Source organism: Oreochromis niloticus, linkage group LG15, assembly GCF_001858045.2.
Source record: "Oreochromis niloticus isolate F11D_XX linkage group LG15, O_niloticus_UMD_NMBU, whole genome shotgun sequence".
Taxonomy (NCBI): domain Eukaryota; kingdom Metazoa; phylum Chordata; class Actinopteri; order Cichliformes; family Cichlidae; genus Oreochromis; species Oreochromis niloticus.
The window spans coordinates 31,239,415-31,261,741 of NC_031980.2; the positions used below are offsets into that span (position 1 = coordinate 31,239,415).

General features: G+C 38.5%; 1 protein-coding gene across 1 annotated transcript in view; it reads right to left on the reverse strand.

Moving 5' to 3' along the window:
* The window catches only part of ppil4 (peptidylprolyl isomerase (cyclophilin)-like 4), a 27,158-nt gene continuing 4,831 nt past the window's right edge, over window positions 1-22,327 (reverse strand). Inside the window, exons 9-13 of the mRNA XM_003453023.5 lie at window positions 22,232-22,298; window positions 18,175-18,286; window positions 17,912-18,008; window positions 17,582-17,714; window positions 1-427 (exon numbers count right to left, since the gene is read on the reverse strand). Coding sequence (XP_003453071.1) covers window positions 227-427; window positions 17,582-17,714; window positions 17,912-18,008; window positions 18,175-18,286; window positions 22,232-22,298 — 610 coding nt within the window. The 3' untranslated portion in view covers window positions 1-226. The remainder of the gene's footprint in view (window positions 428-17,581; window positions 17,715-17,911; window positions 18,009-18,174; window positions 18,287-22,231; window positions 22,299-22,327) is intronic.

The window sequence follows — 22,327 nt, forward strand, 5'->3', positions numbered from 1 at the left end:
AACCTTGTTACAGTGAACTTTTAATGCACATATAAAAAAAATTTCTTAGTGCCGATCTAGACGACGTGACAAAAACCTGATAATCACCTGACTAGTTCCCTAACAGTCAAGATCAAGTGATTTAAGAGGAAGTTTAACATGATGAATATTCAGACATTTCATGCTGATCACAGTTCAGTGGCTGTGGTCCAAATACATATATATCTCATTCGTCCTATGTCCTCCCTCATCTGTATCTACTCCTCTCCTTGTCCTTGGACCTCTTGGGAGAGCGACTGCGGCTCCTGTCCCTGTGCCCTTTATCGTGCCCCTCTTTCCCATGTTTGACCCGGGACTTGCTGTGTTTGTGGTCCCTGTCTCTGGAGCGAGATCGCGAGCGTGACCGCTGGCGGCCTCCCTTTCTGTCCCGCCTGCCCTCCTCACTGTCCTGGAAAAAAGGAGAGGCAGAGTATGTTCAGTAAAGCAGCTCATCTTGAACTCCATAAAGAGAAAGCTACAAAATTTTGCTCTTTTCTCTTTTGGTTACTAGTATTTAATATGTTTTTATCAGTAGACGATTGTAGAATTTGCATACGCATGGAACAATAATTTATTACCTCTATTATTACCCGCTTTCAAGCGTGTTGCACAAAGCATCCTGAGGGTGGTTTGCAGCCTTAATGCTGCTAGGCTAGCAATCAGCTCATAAACTGTTTCAGTTTCAGGAGATTCTGAAGGCGTGTGTCATGCAGGAAATACATTTGCAGTAACTGAAAATGACGTCTGTCAACCAAGAGTTATGTTCAACATGTAAGCCTGAGAATAAGGATCAGTCAAAAGGAATGACACAAGATGACACAAGATGTTCGTGCGCGTTATCTGTCAGGTCTCAACCTGACAGATAACGCGCACGAACAAATTTCACGTTTCGCTTTTACAAGGTTAAAGTTGTTCCTTTCCCCTCGGACCCATGGCATCTCTGGGAAACGCGTGTTTCTCAGGCACCGGGGAAAATATTTCCCAAGAATCTTATTTTGTGTTTGTTTTCCAGGTAGGGCTGGATTTATTCATGCACGAGCTGTTTTTGTTTATCCAAAGTTCAGACATAACAGGAAAATACAGAGGCTTCTCTCAAGTAAAGTAAAAGACATATTCTTTACTGTCAGTGGACAGGAAAATCCTGCAAGGACTCCTTCTGATCCAGACAAATCCCTTCAACATGACCTTTAAGTTAACCTTTTACATAAACTGAGGCTATTTATGACTGAAAGATCCACATATTGTTTGACACTATTATACATTAGACACAATTTCAAGAGCCAAAAAATTGCAAGTCATGCTGTAAAAATGTATATTTACAACATGACTGATCAATGTCAGATTACAAAAACAACAGTGCGTTTCTTTTCTTTTAAAAATGACCATAAATGTTTGAGTGTTAGTATTTACTGCTATAGTTAAACATGAGTAGTTACACAAATGCATCACATGGCAAAAGAGCCTAGAAATGAAGACCATAGGAGAATAATTAAAGTAAGTAGTAATATACCTGTAGCTTTTTGCCCCCCCCCCCCCACCCCCCCCACCCCACACCCCCTACCCCACACCCCCTCCCCTATCCCCCTCCGCGTCCATGTGCGCGCGAACGGACCTTGCGCGTGAACGGACTTTGCGCGTGAACGGACTTGCGAGTTCAGAGATCATATGTTTACATGTGTTTAATAGCGTTTTATTTAATGAAACCATTATGTGTTTTAATTAAACTCTTTTTTAAAGGATTGTATAGGTCTCAGAGTTCTGTTATTTAGACATAGATGATTTAATTTAACTAGTTTAGTGGTATTTTTCTTTAGGGCTCTGAAACACACAGAGGCTAATAGTTTTTAAACAGAAAGTTTTTCCACCTTCTAAAAACACATATTCACACACAGCATTTAATTTAACTAGTTTTAGGGGTATTTTGCTTTTTTCTTTAGGGCTCTGAAACACACAGAGGCTAATAGTTTTTAAACAGAAAGTTTTTTCCACCTTCTAAAAACACATATTCACACACAGAGGTTAATAGTTTCAAACAGAAGGCATTCCTTTAGAAATGGGATTCTTAATTCTGCAACATTTAGACAGAGGGGGGTTACAGTTAGACCCCCTACAGTCAGCAGAAGAGGCCATCCTTATCAACAGCATCTCAATTGTACTGCCATAGTTTTCAATACAAACAGTCTCCTTTATCTTATGGCAGAGGTCCGGCTGTGCTAGGTCCATCGGAGCCACTATAGCTTTTATCATGCCATTACACTTTGTACTGACCATCCTCCAAACAGGCATCACCTTTGTTTACACCTTTATCTCTACATCTCAGAGGCCAGCTGAAACCAAGCCCCACACCTATATAAAAATGCCCTAAGCAGCCACACTAACCCTTTACATCGGTCATTGAGAGCATAACACTTTCGTTCATCAGCACGAGCATTTTGCTTTTCTTTACCGCTCTGAAACACACAGAGGCTAATAGTTTTCAAACAGTGTCACAAATAACATGTATTCCTTTAGAAATAAACTATGATACTTCTAAAAACAAACAAACACATATTCTTTCCTCATCACTAGCCAATTCACCATTTTATTTAAATATCTGAATTTTCGGAATAATGATCCAAGCGGGACACAGAGGCTGCTAGTTTAACGCACCAGAATGCAAATATAAATAAATGCATGACTATCCTGAGAGCTAGCTGCAGCGACACCTTTCTTTCAGACGGATGCCTGGATGTGCGTTGGAGCCGACTTTGCTACCCGCACACAGCGTTTCTGACCTACGGGCGCTGCTTATACAACAGAGAAAAGCAACAATACAGCGTGTTTCTCTGCTCCAAGACATCGGCGGGCCTTTCACACGGTAAGCATGTCTGTTATACCCAGCGCATAAATGTCTGTATGTCAGTGCTGATTATACAAACCCTGTTTAAAATGTGACACATATGTTGTCCGAAAACAAATCCTCTAAATTTGCAAAGTTACTGATTTAAAAATATATTTTCGAATTTTTAGTTGCATGTCAAACACACGATAGACTCTTGAGCGTATTTATTTATATAGCTACATTCACAACGGTACAACCATGCTAAATAAAAGATGCCCAAGCACCAAAGCACTCTAATGCAAGCCTCTAAACTACATGTTGATAAGTGCATGAAGTTAACCTCTACAGCTGAAAACAGTTTGTACCCGCACTCTGAGGGTCTACTGAATTGTTTTTAATATTGCGCTTTTTCACGAACTGCAGATGATGAATTCCTCTTTATTGGACATAATGTCCTTAAGCTATTGTTGCTCATACTTACAGAGTTCCCTAGCTACTTCTTTTCTATGTCAGTAAACTTTTCGAAAAGGAAGGCGTTGTAGATTTAAAGAAACATCCTAATTGAAGCAAAGGCAAAAAATTGGAATGAATTTTATGTGACTGTTCATAAAGCCAACAACAAGTGAAAATCCAAAACCGACTCCAATGCTTTGTATTAATGATCTCCCCCTCTCTCTCTCTCTCTCTCTCTCTCTCTGGGTGTGTGTGTGTGTGTGTGTGTGTGTGTGCGTGTGTGAGTGTGTGTGTGTATGTGTGAGTGTGAGTGTGTGTGCCCTCACAGAAGGAAGGTCACAGCAGGAGCTTTTTCAAACGCGTTTCCAATCATCTTTACAAGAAGTGTAGCTCATACAATGGTATTATTGTATTATTTGCGATACTTTATAAATATGAAACTCTAAAGATTTGGAGTTCATGCAAATTGTGAAACAAGAATCTAAATATTTGTGTCACAGTGATTTCTATAAAAACATGTTGTTTATGGGGATAATGTAACAAATCTTTTGTGGCCCTATTAATGATCACTGGTAATTGAAGAGGAAGCTGAACCCAGGCTCTGGACATTTTCATGACAAGCGACAGCGCAGACATCTGCTAATGAGAGAACACTGTGATATGAAGCATCGTTAAAGTGTCACTTCAGTAATGTTTTTAATAGATGACTTTAAAACACTAAACTCTAATTTCTGTGGTTTATTTTAAGCTTACAGAATATAACATGTGGTAAGACGATGAGTTTTACTTCTCACAGGTCGTGTTATGTGTATCTATTTATCATGTATGCTACTTTGCTCTGTGGACTGTAAAATGTTTCATTGTGTTCATGAAATAAACCAGACTTTCACCGTCTGAATCTTTTACTGTTTTTTCTGCTTTTGTTCACTACAAGTTTGACAAACCTACAGACATCCAGAGTTAACTCACGAACAATGTGGAGCAGTCTCAGTGTGTTTAGCTGCTTTATACCCTAAACACAACCAACTGAGAGAAACGCCTGTAGTCCTCACTTTGGTCATTTTGAACGTTGAAGGAGATTTGCTCCATAGACACCTTATACTAGTGTTCTATTTAAATTCAGATTCCTTTTATAGTTTGCAGTTTCTTTACTAACACATTTGTAGATAAGTTTATTGCTGAACCACACAGCTAGCAGTCTCACTCACTCTCTAGGTTTTGAAGTTTTGTGTGTGTGTGTGTGTGTGTGTGTAATGGTTTAGTCTATCAAACCTTACCCTTTTTCTCCCCAGTATCACAACAGTATGACTCCCAAAGTACGGATCAGTAAACAACCAATGATTCTAAAGCCAGAACAGAAAGATACAGTTGGAAGATGCATGATTGCATTTTTATGACGCATAGTAAAACTACCCCCTCTTCTTCTTCTCTGTGTTGTTGTTGTTGTTCTTGTGTGTGTGTGTGTGTGTGTGTGTGTGTGTGTGTGTGCCTTAGAAGTCAAATAATACATTAGCCACACTTAAAAAAACAAAAAACATCTGAATTTCATTTAGAACTGAGATTCTAACTTGTAAGCAGAAATCTTATGCTCAGCCACAAACATGTTTCCCCACTTTCACAATGCTGAGGTGTCAAATCCACAACCCCCAACAAATGGTTTGTTACACGCGGGTGTGAAGGGCATGCTTTACTTACACAGCCTTACACACAGTAGATTTATAAAGTTTTTGGGGACAATGGTTTAGCCATAGATGTAACTACTACTTTTGATAAAAACCACTCCACCTGTTTATTTCTTAAGAAATTAAGCTCTTATTTATACATGTCTACACAATAATAGACACCGTGTGCTCTGTGACATTATAGTCTTCTACTTCAGCGTTCATTGGTTTGCATTTTAAACTCCCAACCTTTCAGGTTGTTATGAACGACTTATATTTCTAACATTTTGTGATATAAAAGTGAACCATGTGGGTTTTTTTTTAATTTTCTGTGTGATGGAATGACTTAAGACACGAGTTATTTAAACAATTCTAAATGACAGTGTGATGGTCATAGTACTTAGTGTGGGCCAAATATGTTAAGGATAATGTTTATCAATGTAAAATTGCAAAGAACCTTTGAATAGATTATAACATTTTGTAAACAGTTACCTCAGAACCTGTACTGTCAGCCCTATGTATGTAAGGTAAAACTTTCCACAGTACTTACACTTAAGTAACTAAACACATAAAGTCACCCTTTACCAATAATCCACAGCTCCTTGAAAAAAGTAGCACAAACAGACAACTGACTCACCAATGATGAGTAGAGCTACCCGAGGCCGAGACTCAAGCAGAAGAAAATTAAAAGTTTTGGTTTTTGCGGCTCGAAAAATTAAAAGTTTTGGTTTTTGCGGCTCGAAAAATTAAAGAAAGTATGTTTAATAATTCAACAAGACCTACACTTTCAACACACGTACATTCAAATTTTGGATCAGACTAACATCGATGTTGTTCAATAGTTTTTATCCGTTCAAAAAAAGCCATTTTACGGCTTTAATGTTTCCAGCTGATAAGGAGAATGAGTGCATTTCATCAAATGGGCGTCCAAAGGCTTTAAACATCCGCTTTGTCTGTAAAGACAGTATCAAACTACAGAGCATACTAAAATTCAACATTTTCAGATGAAAATTTGGCTGCTTTTTTCACTGTAACACTCCCCTCATTGCCATTTTTAGGATATTCTCGGTGATCCCATTTTTATCATATTTATGCTTTTGGGACTGAGGGCATCTAATACGTACGTCGTCACAGTGTATTGTACTACCAACTGTGAGGGCTCTGCTTTTGCTTTGAGCAGACTGTTTTTTATTTTGTCTCCTGAGTGTGTGTTTTTCAAACGAGATCCTCCTCCTCAGTTTGATTTTGTTACCACAAACTTTGTGTAAAGTTCACAACAGAGGTAAAGAGATTTAAACACACCAGTTTAAGGAGGCAGGGGTTGGACCAGCTGCGCAGGGCAGGTGAAACAGAGAGTGTCAGGGGAGATGTGCAACAGAAGCAGAGGGAACATTTTACAAGATGATAAATGGCACATTTAGGTGATTAAGGATTTGTTGACAAGATTAAAAGACACGTCCGTCAGAGTTCAACAACATTACAGTTTGATTAAATAAAAAGTTTTAAACTACACAAGGTTCATTTTCTCCTCTGATAGTAATCATATTAAACATGTCAAGAAAGAAAGAGTACAAAGAAAAATAGTAAATGTGTGTCTAATTCAACTCTTCCTGTGAACCTTATATGGTGAACCTTATATGGTGATGGCCAGAGGGGCCGATGGCGCGATATGGCAGCCTCGCCTCTATCAGCCTGCCCCAGGGCATCTGTGGCTACAACAGTAGCTTGCCGCCACCTGTGTGTGAATGTGAGAGTGAATGAATAGTGGCATTGTAAAGCAATTTGGGTGCCTTGAAAAGCGCTATATGAAATCCAATCCATTATTATTATTATTATTATCATTATTATATCATCCCTTAATATGTTCGGTGTTACAAACTTGAAGAATCAGAAAAAAGATCATCAGACATTAATCTAATCAGTTTTCAGCCTTCATTCATTCATATTGAAAAGTTGGAAATCTTCCCTGCTAGACCAAAGTGTAGCGTTTAACACCGTTGACCATAACATTTTATTACAGCTATTATTAAATGGAGAGGCCTCTTCACACACTGAGGTTAATTATGAAGCTCCACAGGCTTCTGTGCAAAGAACAGTTCTGTTTACATTATACGTGCTTTAGAAGACATAGCGTACATTTTCACTGCTATGCATATGATACCCACTTTTATTGGTTAAACTGTCGGGATGTCTTAGACACATAATGAGCTTTAATTTTCTGCTTCTAAGTTCAGATAAAACTGAGGTTATCGTAACGGGGAGTAAAAATCTTAGAAACACTGGCTAACAAAATCCTTACTCTGGACGGCATTGCCTGAGTAGTCTGTTGTAGTCATTTGGCACATTATAAGTAAAATTGAAACATACAATCCCATAGCACAACATCAACATTTATTTATATACAAAAATAAAAATGCTTTTTTACAGAAAAGAATTGTAACTTCATATTTTATCAACGATTACGTGGGTACATAGGGTAAGTCCTCATCATTATCCCATAGCGGCTCCGGTAATCTCTCAGGACCTTGGAAGGGTGGCCATGCCCAGTCTACCTCATCAATGTCGGGAGAGTCGCCGAAATACAAAAAATCTTCCTCGTTGTCAGTGTCCATAGTCCACAGTTGTGGTGGTGAAGGGGGTGGGCTCCACTCTGACACTGGTGAATACGGTGCGTCTTCACTCCAATCTTCAAATGCAGGGTTAGTGTATGGCTCTTCAGAGAGTAAAGATTGCCCAGCATCACTGATAGTACCAAGTACCAAGTATGTACCAGGTTCAGCCACTTTGATGGTTGATTGAGCAGAAGGGCTGGAAGATGCCATTTTCATGGAGAATTTCAAGCCCAACAGATGAAAATTACCGCTCTTTTCCAAAGTTGCAACTGCTAGAGAGACACGGTGGCCAACTCTACGGTTTTTGAAAATTGTTGCCACTCCTACCCACAACCTTTAAGATCAACCCACTTCCAGATCACGCCCCCTTCTGTTATTTTAAAAAGAAGACCGCCGTCTCATTCCTTCAAACCTTTTTTTAGCTCAAAAACCAGAAGTATGGCCTCTACAGCCCTGCGCCACACTGAGGAGGAGGAAAGTTCTGCGGCTGAGGGCACAATAGTACCCGACACGCCCGGTTACTATCGCCCCTTGGAGAAGCAGCAGCCGCATGCCGACGAGCTTGACGGTTGGGCATCTTCTTTTTTCATCGATACCGTGAAAACCGCGGTGTATCATCTAGTCAACCTAGTAATCAACAGGTACCTCACTGACGAATGCAACGGCTGTAAGTCCGATCAACCCCGCCAGAAACAACACGAGTGTGTGCAAGTCTTGGAGGATGACTTTTACGCTGAAAATTATCACAGCATCAGAAAAAGACTCCTCACCCCACGTTTCATTCCATCTATTCAACGGCTTCTGATTGCTCGCAACATCAAAATGGACGACGTCAAAGTCCGCATGGTGGCGGAAACTCTCTTGCACGAACTGAAATCGGAAAGGAAAGTCTTTGACGCCATAGCCGAGGCATACACCAATCTGGTAGGGTTGGACATGGTGAAAATCAGACAGTTACGGCTGGTCGCAGAGTGTTACAAAGGAGGCTGCTAATGCTTTCTCTGAAAGACTGATTTTTCTTTCTTAAAACGTGTAACCTGCATTTTACCAAACAATGTATCCAACATTTAGTGCATTTTTAAAACATGTACCCGCGTAATCGTTGATAAAATATGCAGTTACAATTCTTTTCTGTAAAAAAGCATTTTTATTTTTGTATATAAATAAATGTTGATGTTGTGCTATGGGATTGTATGTTTCAATTTTACTTATAATGTGCCAAATGACTACAACAGACTACTCAGGCAATGCCGTCCAGAGTAAGGATTTTGTTAGCCAGTGTTTCTAAGATTTTTACTCCCCGTTACGATAACCTCAGTTTTATCTGAACTTAGAAGCAGAAAATTAAAGCTCATTATGTGTCTAAGACATCCCGACAGTTTAACCAATAAAAGTGGGTATCATATGCATAGCAGTGAAAATGTACGCTATGTCTTCTAAAGCACGTATAATGTAAACAGAACTGTTCTTTGCACAGAAGCCTGTGGAGCTTCATAATTAACCTCAGTGTGTGAAGAGGCCTCTCCATTTAATAATAGCTGTAATAAAATGTTATGGTCAACGGTGTTAAACGCTACACTTTGGTCTAGCAGGGAAGATTTCCAACTTTTCAATATGAATGAATGAAGGCTGAAAACTGATTAGATTAATGTCTGATGATCTTTTTTCTGATTCTTCAAGTTTGTAACACCGAACATATTAAGGGATGATATAATAATGATAATAATAATAATAATAATGGATTGGATTTCATATAGCGCTTTTCAAGGCACCCAAATTGCTTTACAATGCCACTATTCATTCACTCTCACATTCACACACAGGTGGCGGCAAGCTACTGTTGTAGCCACAGATGCCCTGGGGCAGGCTGATAGAGGCGAGGCTGCCATATCGCGCCATCGGCCCCTCTGGCCATCACCATATAAGGTTCACCATATAAGGTTCACAGGAAGAGTTGAATTAGACACACATTTACTATTTTTCTTTGTACTCTTTCTTTCTTGACATGTTTAATATGATTACTATCAGAGGAGAAAATGAACCTTGTGTAGTTTAAAACTTTTTATTTAATCAAACTGTAATGTTGTTGAACTCTGACGGACGTGTCTTTTAATCTTGTCAACAAATCCTTAATCACCTAAATGTGCCATTTATCATCTTGTAAAATGTTCCCTCTGCTTCTGTTGCACATCTCCCCTGACACTCTCTGTTTCACCTGCCCTGCGCAGCTGGTCCAACCCCTGCCTCCTTAAACTGGTGTGTTTAAATCTCTTTACCTCTGTTGTGAACTTTACACAAAGTTTGTGGTAACAAAATCAAACTGAGGAGGAGGATCTCGTTTGAAAAACACACACTCAGGAGACAAAATAAAAAACAGTCTGCTCAAAGCAAAAGCAGAGCCCTCACAGTTGGTAGTACAATACACTGTGACGACGTACGTATTAGATGCCCTCAGTCCCAAAAGCATAAATATGATAAAAATGGGATCACCGAGAATATCCTAAAAATGGCAATGAGGGGAGTGTTACAGTGAAAAAAGCAGCCAAATTTTCATCTGAAAATGTTGAATTTTAGTATGCTCTGTAGTTTGATACTGTCTTTACAGACAAAGCGGATGTTTAAAGCCTTTGGACGCCCATTTGATGAAATGCACTCATTCTCCTTATCAGCTGGAAACATTAAAGCCGTAAAATGGCTTTTTTTGAACGGATAAAAACTATTGAACAACATCGATGTTAGTCTGATCCAAAATTTGAATGTACGTGTGTTGAAAGTGTAGGTCTTGTTGAATTATTAAACATACTTTCTTTAATTTTTCGAGCCGCAAAAACCAAAACTTTTAATTTTTCGAGCCGCAAAAACCAAAACTTTTAATTTTCTTCTGCTTGAGTCTCGGCCTCGGGTAGCTCTACTCATCATTGGTGAGTCAGTTGTCTGTTTGTGCTACTTTTTTCAAGGAGCTGTGGATTATTGGTAAAGGGTGACTTTATGTGTTTAGTTACTTAAGTGTAAGTACTGTGGAAAGTTTTACCTTACATACATAGGGCTGACAGTACAGGTTCTGAGGTAACTGTTTACAAAATGTTATAATCTATTCAAAGGTTCTTTGCAATTTTACATTGATAAACATTATCCTTAACATATTTGGCCCACACTAAGTACTATGACCATCACACTGTCATTTAGAATTGTTTAAATAACTCGTGTCTTAAGTCATTCCATCACACAGAAAATTAAAAAAAAACCCACATGGTTCACTTTTATATCACAAAATGTTAGAAATATAAGTCGTTCATAACAACCTGAAAGGTTGGGAGTTTAAAATGCAAACCAATGAACGCTGAAGTAGAAGACTATAATGTCACAGAGCACACGGTGTCTATTATTGTGTAGACATGTATAAATAAGAGCTTAATTTCTTAAGAAATAAACAGGTGGAGTGGTTTTTATCAAAAGTAGTAGTTACATCTATGGCTAAACCATTGTCCCCAAAAACTTTATAAATCTACTGTGTGTAAGGCTGTGTAAGTAAAGCATGCCCTTCACACCCGCGTGTAACAAACCATTTGTTGGGGGTTGTGGATTTGACACCTCAGCATTGTGAAAGTGGGGAAACATGTTTGTGGCTGAGCATAAGATTTCTGCTTACAAGTTAGAATCTCAGTTCTAAATGAAATTCAGATGTTTTTTGTTTTTTTAAGTGTGGCTAATGTATTATTTGACTTCTAAGGCACACACACACACACACACACACACACACACACACACACAAGAACAACAACAACAACACAGAGAAGAAGAAGAGGGGGTAGTTTTACTATGCGTCATAAAAATGCAATCATGCATCTTCCAACTGTATCTTTCTGTTCTGGCTTTAGAATCATTGGTTGTTTACTGATCCGTACTTTGGGAGTCATACTGTTGTGATACTGGGGAGAAAAAGGGTAAGGTTTGATAGACTAAACCATTACACACACACACACACACACACACAAAACTTCAAAACCTAGAGAGTGAGTGAGACTGCTAGCTGTGTGGTTCAGCAATAAACTTATCTACAAATGTGTTAGTAAAGAAACTGCAAACTATAAAAGGAATCTGAATTTAAATAGAACACTAGTATAAGGTGTCTATGGAGCAAATCTCCTTCAACGTTCAAAATGACCAAAGTGAGGACTACAGGCGTTTCTCTCAGTTGGTTGTGTTTAGGGTATAAAGCAGCTAAACACACTGAGACTGCTCCACATTGTTCGTGAGTTAACTCTGGATGTCTGTAGGTTTGTCAAACTTGTAGTGAACAAAAGCAGAAAAAACAGTAAAAGATTCAGACGGTGAAAGTCTGGTTTATTTCATGAACACAATGAAACATTTTACAGTCCACAGAGCAAAGTAGCATACATGATAAATAGATACACATAACACGACCTGTGAGAAGTAAAACTCATCGTCTTACCACATGTTATATTCTGTAAGCTTAAAATAAACCACAGAAATTAGAGTTTAGTGTTTTAAAGTCATCTATTAAAAACATTACTGAAGTGACACTTTAACGATGCTTCATATCACAGTGTTCTCTCATTAGCAGATGTCTGCGCTGTCGCTTGTCATGAAAATGTCCAGAGCCTGGGTTCAGCTTCCTCTTCAATTACCAGTGATCATTAATAGGGCCACAAAAGATTTGTTACATTATCCCCATAAACAACATGTTTTTATAGAAATCACTGTGACACAAATATTTAGATTCTTGTTTCACAATTTGCATGAACTCCAAATCTTTAGAGTTTCATATTTATAAAGTATCGCAAATAATACAATAATACCATTGTATGAGCTACACTTCTTGTAAAGATGATTGGAAACGCGTTTGAAAAAGCTCCTGCTGTGACCTTCCTTCTGTGAGGGCACACACACTCACACTCACACATACACACACACACTCACACACGCACACACACACACACACACACACACACCCAGAGAGAGAGAGAGAGAGAGAGAGAGGGGGAGATCATTAATACAAAGCATTGGAGTCGGTTTTGGATTTTCACTTGTTGTTGGCTTTATGAACAGTCACATAAAATTCATTCCAATTTTTTGCCTTTGCTTCAATTAGGATGTTTCTTTAAATCTACAACGCCTTCCTTTTCGAAAAGTTTACTGACATAGAAAAGAAGTAGCTAGGGAACTCTGTAAGTATGAGCAACAATAGCTTAAGGACATTATGTCCAATAAAGAGGAATTCATCATCTGCAGTTCGTGAAAAAGCGCAATATTAAAAACAATTCAGTAGACCCTCAGAGTGCGGGTACAAACTGTTTTCAGCTGTAGAGGTTAACTTCATGCACTTATCAACATGTAGTTTAGAGGCTTGCATTAGAGTGCTTTGGTGCTTGGGCATCTTTTATTTAGCATGGTTGTACCGTTGTGAATGTAGCTATATAAATAAATACGCTCAAGAGTCTATCGTGTGTTTGACATGCAACTAAAAATTCGAAAATATATTTTTAAATCAGTAACTTTGCAAATTTAGAGGATTTGTTTTCGGACAACATATGTGTCACATTTTAAACAGGGTTTGTATAATCAGCACTGACATACAGACATTTATGCGCTGGGTATAACAGACATGCTTACCGTGTGAAAGGCCCGCCGATGTCTTGGAGCAGAGAAACACGCTGTATTGTTGCTTTTCTCTGTTGTATAAGCAGCGCCCGTAGGTCAGAAACGCTGTGTGCGGGTAGCAAAGTCGGCTCCAACGCACATCCAGGCATCCGTCTGAAAGAAAGGTGTCGCTGCAGCTAGCTCTCAGGATAGTCATGCATTTATTTATATTTGCATTCTGGTGCGTTAAACTAGCAGCCTCTGTGTCCCGCTTGGATCATTATTCCGAAAATTCAGATATTTAAATAAAATGGTGAATTGGCTAGTGATGAGGAAAGAATATGTGTTTGTTTGTTTTTAGAAGTATCATAGTTTATTTCTAAAGGAATACATGTTATTTGTGACACTGTTTGAAAACTATTAGCCTCTGTGTGTTTCAGAGCGGTAAAGAAAAGCAAAATGCTCGTGCTGATGAACGAAAGTGTTATGCTCTCAATGACCGATGTAAAGGGTTAGTGTGGCTGCTTAGGGCATTTTTATATAGGTGTGGGGCTTGGTTTCAGCTGGCCTCTGAGATGTAGAGATAAAGGTGTAAACAAAGGTGATGCCTGTTTGGAGGATGGTCAGTACAAAGTGTAATGGCATGATAAAAGCTATAGTGGCTCCGATGGACCTAGCACAGCCGGACCTCTGCCATAAGATAAAGGAGACTGTTTGTATTGAAAACTATGGCAGTACAATTGAGATGCTGTTGATAAGGATGGCCTCTTCTGCTGACTGTAGGGGGTCTAACTGTAACCCCCCTCTGTCTAAATGTTGCAGAATTAAGAATCCCATTTCTAAAGGAATGCCTTCTGTTTGAAACTATTAACCTCTGTGTGTGAATATGTGTTTTTAGAAGGTGGAAAAAACTTTCTGTTTAAAAACTATTAGCCTCTGTGTGTTTCAGAGCCCTAAAGAAAAAAGCAAAATACCCCTAAAACTAGTTAAATTAAATGCTGTGTGTGAATATGTGTTTTTAGAAGGTGGAAAAACTTTCTGTTTAAAAACTATTAGCCTCTGTGTGTTTCAGAGCCCTAAAGAAAAATACCACTAAACTAGTTAAATTAAATCATCTATGTCTAAATAACAGAACTCTGAGACCTATACAATCCTTTAAAAAAGAGTTTAATTAAAACACATAATGGTTTCATTAAATAAAACGCTATTAAACACATGTAAACATATGATCTCTGAACTCGCAAGTCCGTTCACGCGCAAAGTCCGTTCACGCGCAAGGTCCGTTCGCGCGCACATGGACGCGGAGGGGATAGGGGAGGGGGTGTGGGGTAGGGGTGTGGGGTGGGGGGGGTGGGGGGGGGGGGGCAAAAAAGCTACAGGTATATTACTACTAAAGTAAATACTGATTGGGCAAATGTATAATTAACCAAAGAAACAAGGAAACGCATCACATGATAAGCTGGGGCTATCTTGACATCTGATGCCATCTATGAAAAACATGCTGACTATTAAATTCCATATGATGCAGCTGAACATGTGACACATACGTTTTTGTGCAGTCATTGCAGAAATGAGAACAAACGGTTTTTAACACAATCAACAGACTGTCCACAACGTAGTGGGCTACACACTGACAGATGGAAACAAGGAAACAAGGAAACTCCAGATATCAAAGGTCAGTGTGTAAACAATGGAGTCGATCACTTCATAACCACATTAGGCAGCCAGCCAGGTAACTCCTCGGCTGTAAACACAGACGCTGTAAAACACACTCAGGGACGGTTCTAACTGGGAGTGAGCCCATCACCTAACGAGAAAGATTGAACATTTCTGTCAAATATTTATATACGACTGTGTGTGTTGTGTGTATAGACTTAGATTAAATAGGGCTCAGTGATGCACTGCTATTGCAGCTCTATATAACAAAGGAAATAACTCAATGAACACAGTATAATTATTTCAGACCCTAAATCAGGGATGTCCAACTCCAGGCCTCAAGGGCCGGTGTCCTGCAGGTGTGTTGTCCCTGGGTCAACACACCTGAATCAAATGATAAGTTCATTATCAGGCCTCTGGAGAACGTCAAGACATGTTGAGAAGGTAATTTAGCCATTTAAATCAACTGTATTTGTTCAAGGACACATTTAAAACCTGCAGGACCTTGAGGCCTGGAGTTGGACACCCCTGATGTAAATAATCCATACTGGTTCAGTCTTTTGCCAAGTGAACTGTAATGATCTTTGACCTTTAACATGTTATCTGAGGGTCGTATAATTAGATGTAGCTCTTGTGTTTTTTACAGTTTCTCAGAGCATTGCTGGGAGGTCCAATCTCTGAATGACTGGCAATTGTATTTTCCACTTGTGAATAACCCATCTTATTGTCCATTGTGAAATTCAAATTGTTGGGAATGACCTTATAACCTTTCCCAGACTTGCTTCTCTAAAACCATTACCGATATCTTTCCTCTGTGGCGCGGTGATAACACTCACTTGAACACTTCAGTCCCACACACAACCAAAACCTCTGCTGTTACAGAGGTGCTCGAAACGTCTGGTGATCAGTTAAACAAGTGCATCAGATTTTCAGGACCTGGCTGCTGCGTACTCTCTTACACATCTCCTGCATTGTTATTATGTCAGCTGGATGTGACATGGGCAGTAGAGCCTGTGATTACAAGCTTCTAAACTCCTTTAGAACACTTTTCTAAATATTAATATATTAACTGTGTATAACAACATAGACTGACTATTTATAATCCATGTAGCCCACCCTTTCTATAAGTAGAAATCAACTTATTGGAGGTACTTTGGTTGAGTGAGTGGGAGATGTGCAAGTATTTTCTTGAGCAATTACTTTCATCACTGATATATCAGAGTGTCTGTTTCTGAAAAAGTCAGAACCCGTACCAGGTTAAAGCAGTTATATGTGCACAAGAAATAACATGATAATAACTGTATGTTAATTAAAACGATCCAGTTAGTCTTTAATAAAGGTGAAGTGTCACCTCATGCAGAGGCACGCATCTGCCTCTGCCTCTGTTTCATGGTAATATTCTTTTACTACTCCAAGTGTTATCAGCACAAGTACTGATGATAACACTTGGAACACGTACTACCTTCATCTGCTGTGTGAAATTTATATTTCTATAATGATTAAACACTGAAAAATACAGCAGCTAGTGTGACTAACTCTCTTAACCACTGATGGGTTAAGGTGGTTTAATCCCTCAGAAAATTCAACACGAATTTTATAGCTTAAGAAGTTATGCTTTACTTTAACATGAACCGCTCTGCTACTCTTTAAAACAAAGGAAAAGAAAAGAAACTATGACCGGGACATACTTTTTATGCATATGACTGTGTAGGACCGTGATCCTTCACAGATGATGATCAAAGATGCCAAAACCAGAGTTATGTAGGTTGCCACAGGACAGCATCCTGTCCCCACCCCGCAGAAAGTCAAATATTCAAAATTCAGGACTAGTGACTCACAGTTACCTCGGTTTGATTCTGAAATGAGCACCTGCCTGACTGGAAGTGATACTTTGATACTAGCATATTTTTCTCAAAGAGCACGACACCTATAAGGGCACTGCATGCGGACAAACTGTGCTGTCAGTAAAGGGAACTAAATATTAGAATAGTTTACCAGTGGCAATAAAGGAGCACTCCACATACTGTTAAAAGCTTATCTTAAACATTGGCAAACCACATCTGTGACCACTTTTAACTCATTTTGTGTCTATTCATGCTTTTTGTTTTCACCATATATCTCTATGGTTTTTTGTTTATTTTATAGTTTAATGCAACCTGCTCCGAGACTGCAGTTGTAAATGAGCAGTTTTCCTATGATCTGGCATGATTACACTTTACGTGTTTGGTATACTGACGTTCATTACCATGTGTTACCCTGTTAAATAAGTGGAAAAAAGGATTGTTGCCATTGTCTTCTGACTGTTGACACCAACAAGGCATTTTTACACAGAGAACTGCATAACAGTGTATATGTCTCGATGCATCCTCAGTCATCCAGATAAGTAAACCCCAAAAGATTGATTCTGTGATCACTGTATTCTCTCTGTTTTTTGGAACATTCTCAGTAAACCCTAGAGACTGTTTTGTGGAAAAATCCCAGTAGACCAGCACTTTCTGAAATATTCAGAATCTGCCACATTCAAAGTCACTTTAACAATTCCCATTCTAATGCCCAGTTTGAACTTCAGTAGGTCATCTTGTTAATGTCTAAATGCATTAAGTTGCTGTTGTATGATTAGAAGATAATTAAATAACACAAAGATAAATATTTTAATTTTAATATAAATACAGAATTAAAAACATTTCTAAAACAATTCTTACTGAACAATCAGCGAGCAAAGAAAAAAATGTTATGTCATGTCATCGACTAACTATTACCTTGCGCTTTTTGGACTTCCTGCTGTCCTCATCATCTGAATGATGATGGTGCCTCTTCTCTTTATGTTTCTTCTCAGAGTGCCGATGACTCGGAGCCTCCTCTTCTTCCTCGATAATCAGGTTGTACTTGGAACTTTTACCTGAGTTATGGAAATCTCCAGGAAGTTGAGACAGTCAGTTCTGAAAGCTCTGCCAACTCAAACCGGGAAAAGAAAAGAAAAGAAAAAAAAAAAGCACACAGCAGCTGGCATGTACTGCAGAATGATATGTTGTGGCACGAAGTGGAAAAACTGGAAAACTCAATCCCAGCCTTTTCACGCACAAGGATACTCTTGTTTTGGCTTCACCTGATCCTTGAGAGCCAGTTTGGATCGATTCTCTACATCCTTCTCATAAGCTTTGAAGTCGTCTTTAGTGTATTTCCCCCCTAGGAAGCAGAGAAAGCAGTGAAGGTCACAGCTAATGAAAAGGTGTGGTAACAGAAAGGGAGAACAACACCACTAATGACAGAAACTTTGGTGTAACTGGTGCACTTTAAACAACATAAACTGAATTTTTAAACATGCAAACCACAAAGCCTTCAGCTTCATTACCTTTCCCTTTCCATTTGATCTTTGCAACTGATTGACTGAAGTCTACATGAATGCGTCTGTCATCAATGAGCACGTTGTCCATTTTGAAGTAAGCTTTCTCACAGTCTTCTTGCTGTGGAGAAAAAAAACCCCCACAGAAAATCTAAGGAGCTTGGAAAGAAAAGCATCTGGACTTTAAGTTGCTTGAAGACATTTCACCTCTCATCCGAGAAGCTTCTTCAGTTAAAAACAAAAACAAAAAAAACTGGTAGTAAAGCTGCTCGATAATGGTAAAAGTTGTAGTCCTGATTACTTTGCTCAACATTATAATCCAGGTAACATAACACACATTAAACTGAAGACCCCCTCCCACCAGGACGTTTGCATGTTCAGACCAAATGGCAACGTCCACCAGCACCGAAGTGACAAAAACTGTAGTTCCTCTTATGGCCTCTTGAGGCTGACTTCAAAAGCAAGTTATTCTCCACAGACTGCAGTAATGCTATTTGGTACAAAAATCATCTTGGCCTCTATAGACAGTTTTCAGTTTCATAACAGCTTTGCAGTGGGCGTTCTTGTAGCAATTAAGCCACCTCTACTAATTCTGAACTCGTCTTCTCCACTGTGTTTGTGCTGTTGCAGCATTTTTAATGAATTTATCTGACAAAGCAATACATCTCACTGGGTGATTCAAGTGGTATAAAAGGTTTGTGCTTCAGTTTTGGTGACTGAACTTTTAGTATTTTATAGTGTGTGCACTGAATGTAAAGCAGAGACCCTAATATATAGATGCAACTTGATAACCAAGCTAGCTAGCGTAAGCTGTTAATACGTTTTGGCCTAAAAACGGACACGTCTGGCTCCAAAATACAAGCAAGAGCAAACCACTAATGCTAAAGCTTCAATATGCAGAGTCCAAAAACATCTGTGCATGTCGCTGACAGTCATGCAGGAACTCATGTGTCATCAATCATGTGAAACAAGAATCAAGATGGAGTTTTGATAAAACGTTAAGTTACTGGAAACTGAAACCAAAAGACAGCAGTAATCTGTAGATATTTGACTAAAAATGATAAATAATCTATTATTCTTTACAATATTTGTGATTATCTTCAGCTTTTAAAAAGCAAAAATATGCTTTTCCCCAAAAAAGAAAAGAAAAAACAGATGTTCTCAACATTAATGAACTAAGCAAACAGTAAGAAACCCTCTAAACAACAGCAAGGTTTTCCAATAAAAACCATTATCGGTGCCTGCTATCAGATATCTGAGAAGAAAAGACCTTGAGGAGAATTTGACATTAAGTGCCAAACTCCTTAAATAAGAATGATAGGCAAAGGTATCCTCCCTACTGACAGAGATTACATGGCACGAAACCTCTCTGCTACTCATAAGGGAAAAACCCTTGGCTGGGACTCATATTCCATTGTCCTATACAAGAACAGCTTTTCATATTTCCTCATATTTTTTAAATCATGTTACTGCCAATGGTAAAAAGTGCGACACATTTAATCTGTAACAAACTAACCATCACCCTCTAATGGTTTAATTATATACTGCACCTGCTTTTTTGTCCCATTTCAACACCATGTAGCACTACCAATGAATATTTAAACTTTCATTAATCAGAAATCAAGAATTAGGGAACATATACATGGACATCAGCTGAACAACTGAAGTAAACAACACAGACCTGCTTTTGTTTTTTGCTTTTATAAAAACATTTTTTGGTTCTAACCTTTAAGCCATTTTATATATATATATATATATATAAATTAATGGTAACAGTACAGTATAAGTACATACATTAGCAATAACAGCTGGGGTGTCAAATTGAATTACAGATCACAACAGGGCTCAGACATAGTACTGTATGTAATTTGCTGACATGCTTGAATCAAGAAGCATCCTGGATTTCTATTGCTGTATGTCCCATGATGTCTTCTTACATATAAGCTGGTCCACATAAAGGTCTCAACAACTGGTGATAAACTTCCCAGTAAATGATAAACAAAATACAATACAATTAAAGATTTGTTACTTCTTAATTTTAATGATGAAGGCAAAAGAGTTTGGTGTACGTAATGTACCTATAGTATACAAACTTGCTTTCTAGCATGAAATTTGATAGTTAATGTAAATTAACCTGACCCGGGTCATTTCCTCTGCTATGATGAAACGGTTTTAAAAACCTCATCACTTTGAGATTTGGCACACAGAAAGGTATCTATGTTGTGCTGCTGCACACCCTTCATCTGTTTGGTGACTTCCTGTTCATGTTTCCAAAATCTGATTGTGTGGTTTCATTACATTGTAATGAAATTACATGAATTCATTTCATAGCAAAGACTCCAGATCTAATCTGACTCATCCACATTCAGCAGCAACCTTCCTTTGTGCCAGCTTTATTCTCACTATGTAGGTGTAGTGCAGGTGTCCCCGTCTGTTTAATTTGGCGTTTCCCGCCTATTAAGATCTGCATACTTTTGCACGTGCCTTGAGTTTTACAAATGAGTCAAACATTTCCCTGCTGCTTAAGCCTAACAGAGGATAGATTTAGGCCTGGAACAGTTCATTAACCAGAGAAGCGGTATTAACGGCAGAGCTCACAATTCAACTCTGCTCCAGTGAGTGCAGACCTGAAGACCTGTTTGGAAATATTTTGTTGTAATGAATTTACTGGTGATAAAAATTTTATGCAGTACAGGTTGCCGGATCAGTGTTTTCCCTATCTTTGTCCTGGAGGAGCTGGTAACAAATCAAAGAAGCATAACAGGATAAAACAATAAAAGTAAAAAAATTATATTCTACCCAAGTAGTGTGGGCTATTAATATAATTAGATAAAGACCCAACAATATTAGAAAGAAACCTCAACAATCACACAAGCAAGCACTTGGTGACATTGGGAAGAAAAAACTCCCTTTTAACAGGAAGAAACCATCTCACTTCTTCCAAAAGAGTGAACGTCAGAGGAACCCTACTGATCGTTTGATCATTGTTTACACTAAGGAAGATAACTGCTGTTCCATATTTTTAGAGCAGAGCTCGCTAAAAGTTCCAAATGTACATTTGATGTAATTTAACATAATTCTTTTGTTTGCTTCATTTGCAATCCGTATGCTTGTAGATCTTTTTAAAGACACGCTTATGTTGCAATATATGTGACTCTACAATTAGCTATGTACTGCCTTGCATTGTTTTGCCCTCTTGTGGACGAATGCTAACCCAAATAATTTGAACCTGTTTTTTTGTTGTTTTTTTAAAAATGAAACATGACTGAAACGCCTCTGAAAGCTCAAGCGGTGTACATGCAGGTATTGGGATGTTCTGAGGCCAAGTGCACTCAATCAATAATTCACCATAGTCAGTAAAAAAACTAATAGTCCATGATTGCGTTCCTCGTTATCTTGTGATGGTGTAGATTTATGAGTTTACCACAGGGAAGTTGCCCTTTTAATAGCTATAAGTCATTACCAGTTATAACCTGGGGCAAATTCCACAAAATCAAAGTTCTATGGTTTTTATTTTCACAATGTACAGCAGGCTGACAGCACCTTCATGATAAACACAGTATTATATCATGTGTTTAGCTCTCACTTCCCTATGATGCCGACTCCACTGAGGCACGGCATGATAACAACATGTCACTATAAGAACATGACTAATTTCCATTACTCCTGACCAGGGTTTTCCATCTATCACTTTCACTAAATTTATTGTATTTACTCTACTGATATTGATAGATATGCTTCCCCACTCTGCACATACGTATCACACAGAGGACAGTGAAACACGGAAGACTGTTAAAGATATACTGGTTGTGTCATGCAAACTGAAATGCCAAATGTGTACACACAAACATGTCACTAGAAACATGTTAATCAGTAAGCTAACCAGGCTAACCGTCCCCTGGCTCAAGCTCATGACACCGAAACAGATCATCACAATATCTCAAAAAACTATAAATACGGTAAACATAATGCACTGATTATATAATTATTATAGAGGAAAAAAACATTTCCTAAAATTCTGAACTTTTTCTTTAAACTGTCATCACTACAGTATACACACACTTACCTTTTCAAACTCTATAAAAGCATAACAGAGGGAATCTCCAGTTTTCCAGTCTCTGATGATCTCACAGCTACACAGAACAAAGCATTATTTGAAGAA